Here is a 625-nt window from a genome sequence, read left to right on the forward strand (position 1 = left end):
CCAGTGCCAAGGGCCAGGAACTGGGCACCCACACCAAGCACAGCGCAGAGCAGACCACGGTACGGAGGGAAACGGAAGACATCTGTATGGATGATTTTCCAGCCATTGTCACCTTGGTCAAAGTCATCACCAGAACCTGCGGAGGTTGTCTCCTCATCCAAGTTGTACCGAGCCAGGTCATTCCGAAGCACACGCATGAGAATGACAGCCACAAAACCCACCAGTAAAAACACAAGCACCATGGAATTAATGATGGATAACCAATGGATTTCCAGTGTTCGGGGGAAGAAACCACCATCATCACCACGGCGCCTGTCACTCCGGCGCTCCACTGAGGTCTCAGACCAGCGCACACTGTACGTGTGGGTGAGGCCCAGGAACTCATCAGGTCCTAACCCATCTAAACTGTGGGGCTTGACGTCCCGCACGGAGACACTGGCAAATGTAATTCGATCTCCGTGGAATTCCAGGTGAAAATCCAAATGGGTCCAGAGTCCTACCTTGTGGCTGTGAGGCAGGAAGCCACTCTCCTCCATGTAGCCCACAAAGCCACGAAGTGGCAAGTCGTCCACCACAAATTCAAAATAGTACAATTCCTCGATGGCCTGGCGCAGCTGTTCCACCT

At 53.4% G+C, this 625-nt stretch overlaps 1 protein-coding gene across 1 annotated transcript; it reads right to left on the reverse strand.

Annotated features, from left to right (window-relative positions):
* Window positions 1–5: 5 nt before the first annotated feature.
* LOC102762713 (transmembrane 9 superfamily member 1-like) lies at window positions 6–620 on the reverse strand (the record flags this gene model as incomplete). The annotated part of the gene is made up of 1 exon (XM_015557322.1): window positions 6–620. A coding segment is annotated over one exon (615 nt), but the record flags the coding sequence as incomplete, so codon positions are not given.
* Between the last annotated feature and the right edge of the window lie 5 nt (window positions 621–625).

The sequence above is a fragment of the Myotis davidii genome, unplaced genomic scaffold (assembly GCF_000327345.1).
Source record: "Myotis davidii unplaced genomic scaffold, ASM32734v1 C62876724, whole genome shotgun sequence".
Taxonomy (NCBI): domain Eukaryota; kingdom Metazoa; phylum Chordata; class Mammalia; order Chiroptera; family Vespertilionidae; genus Myotis; species Myotis davidii.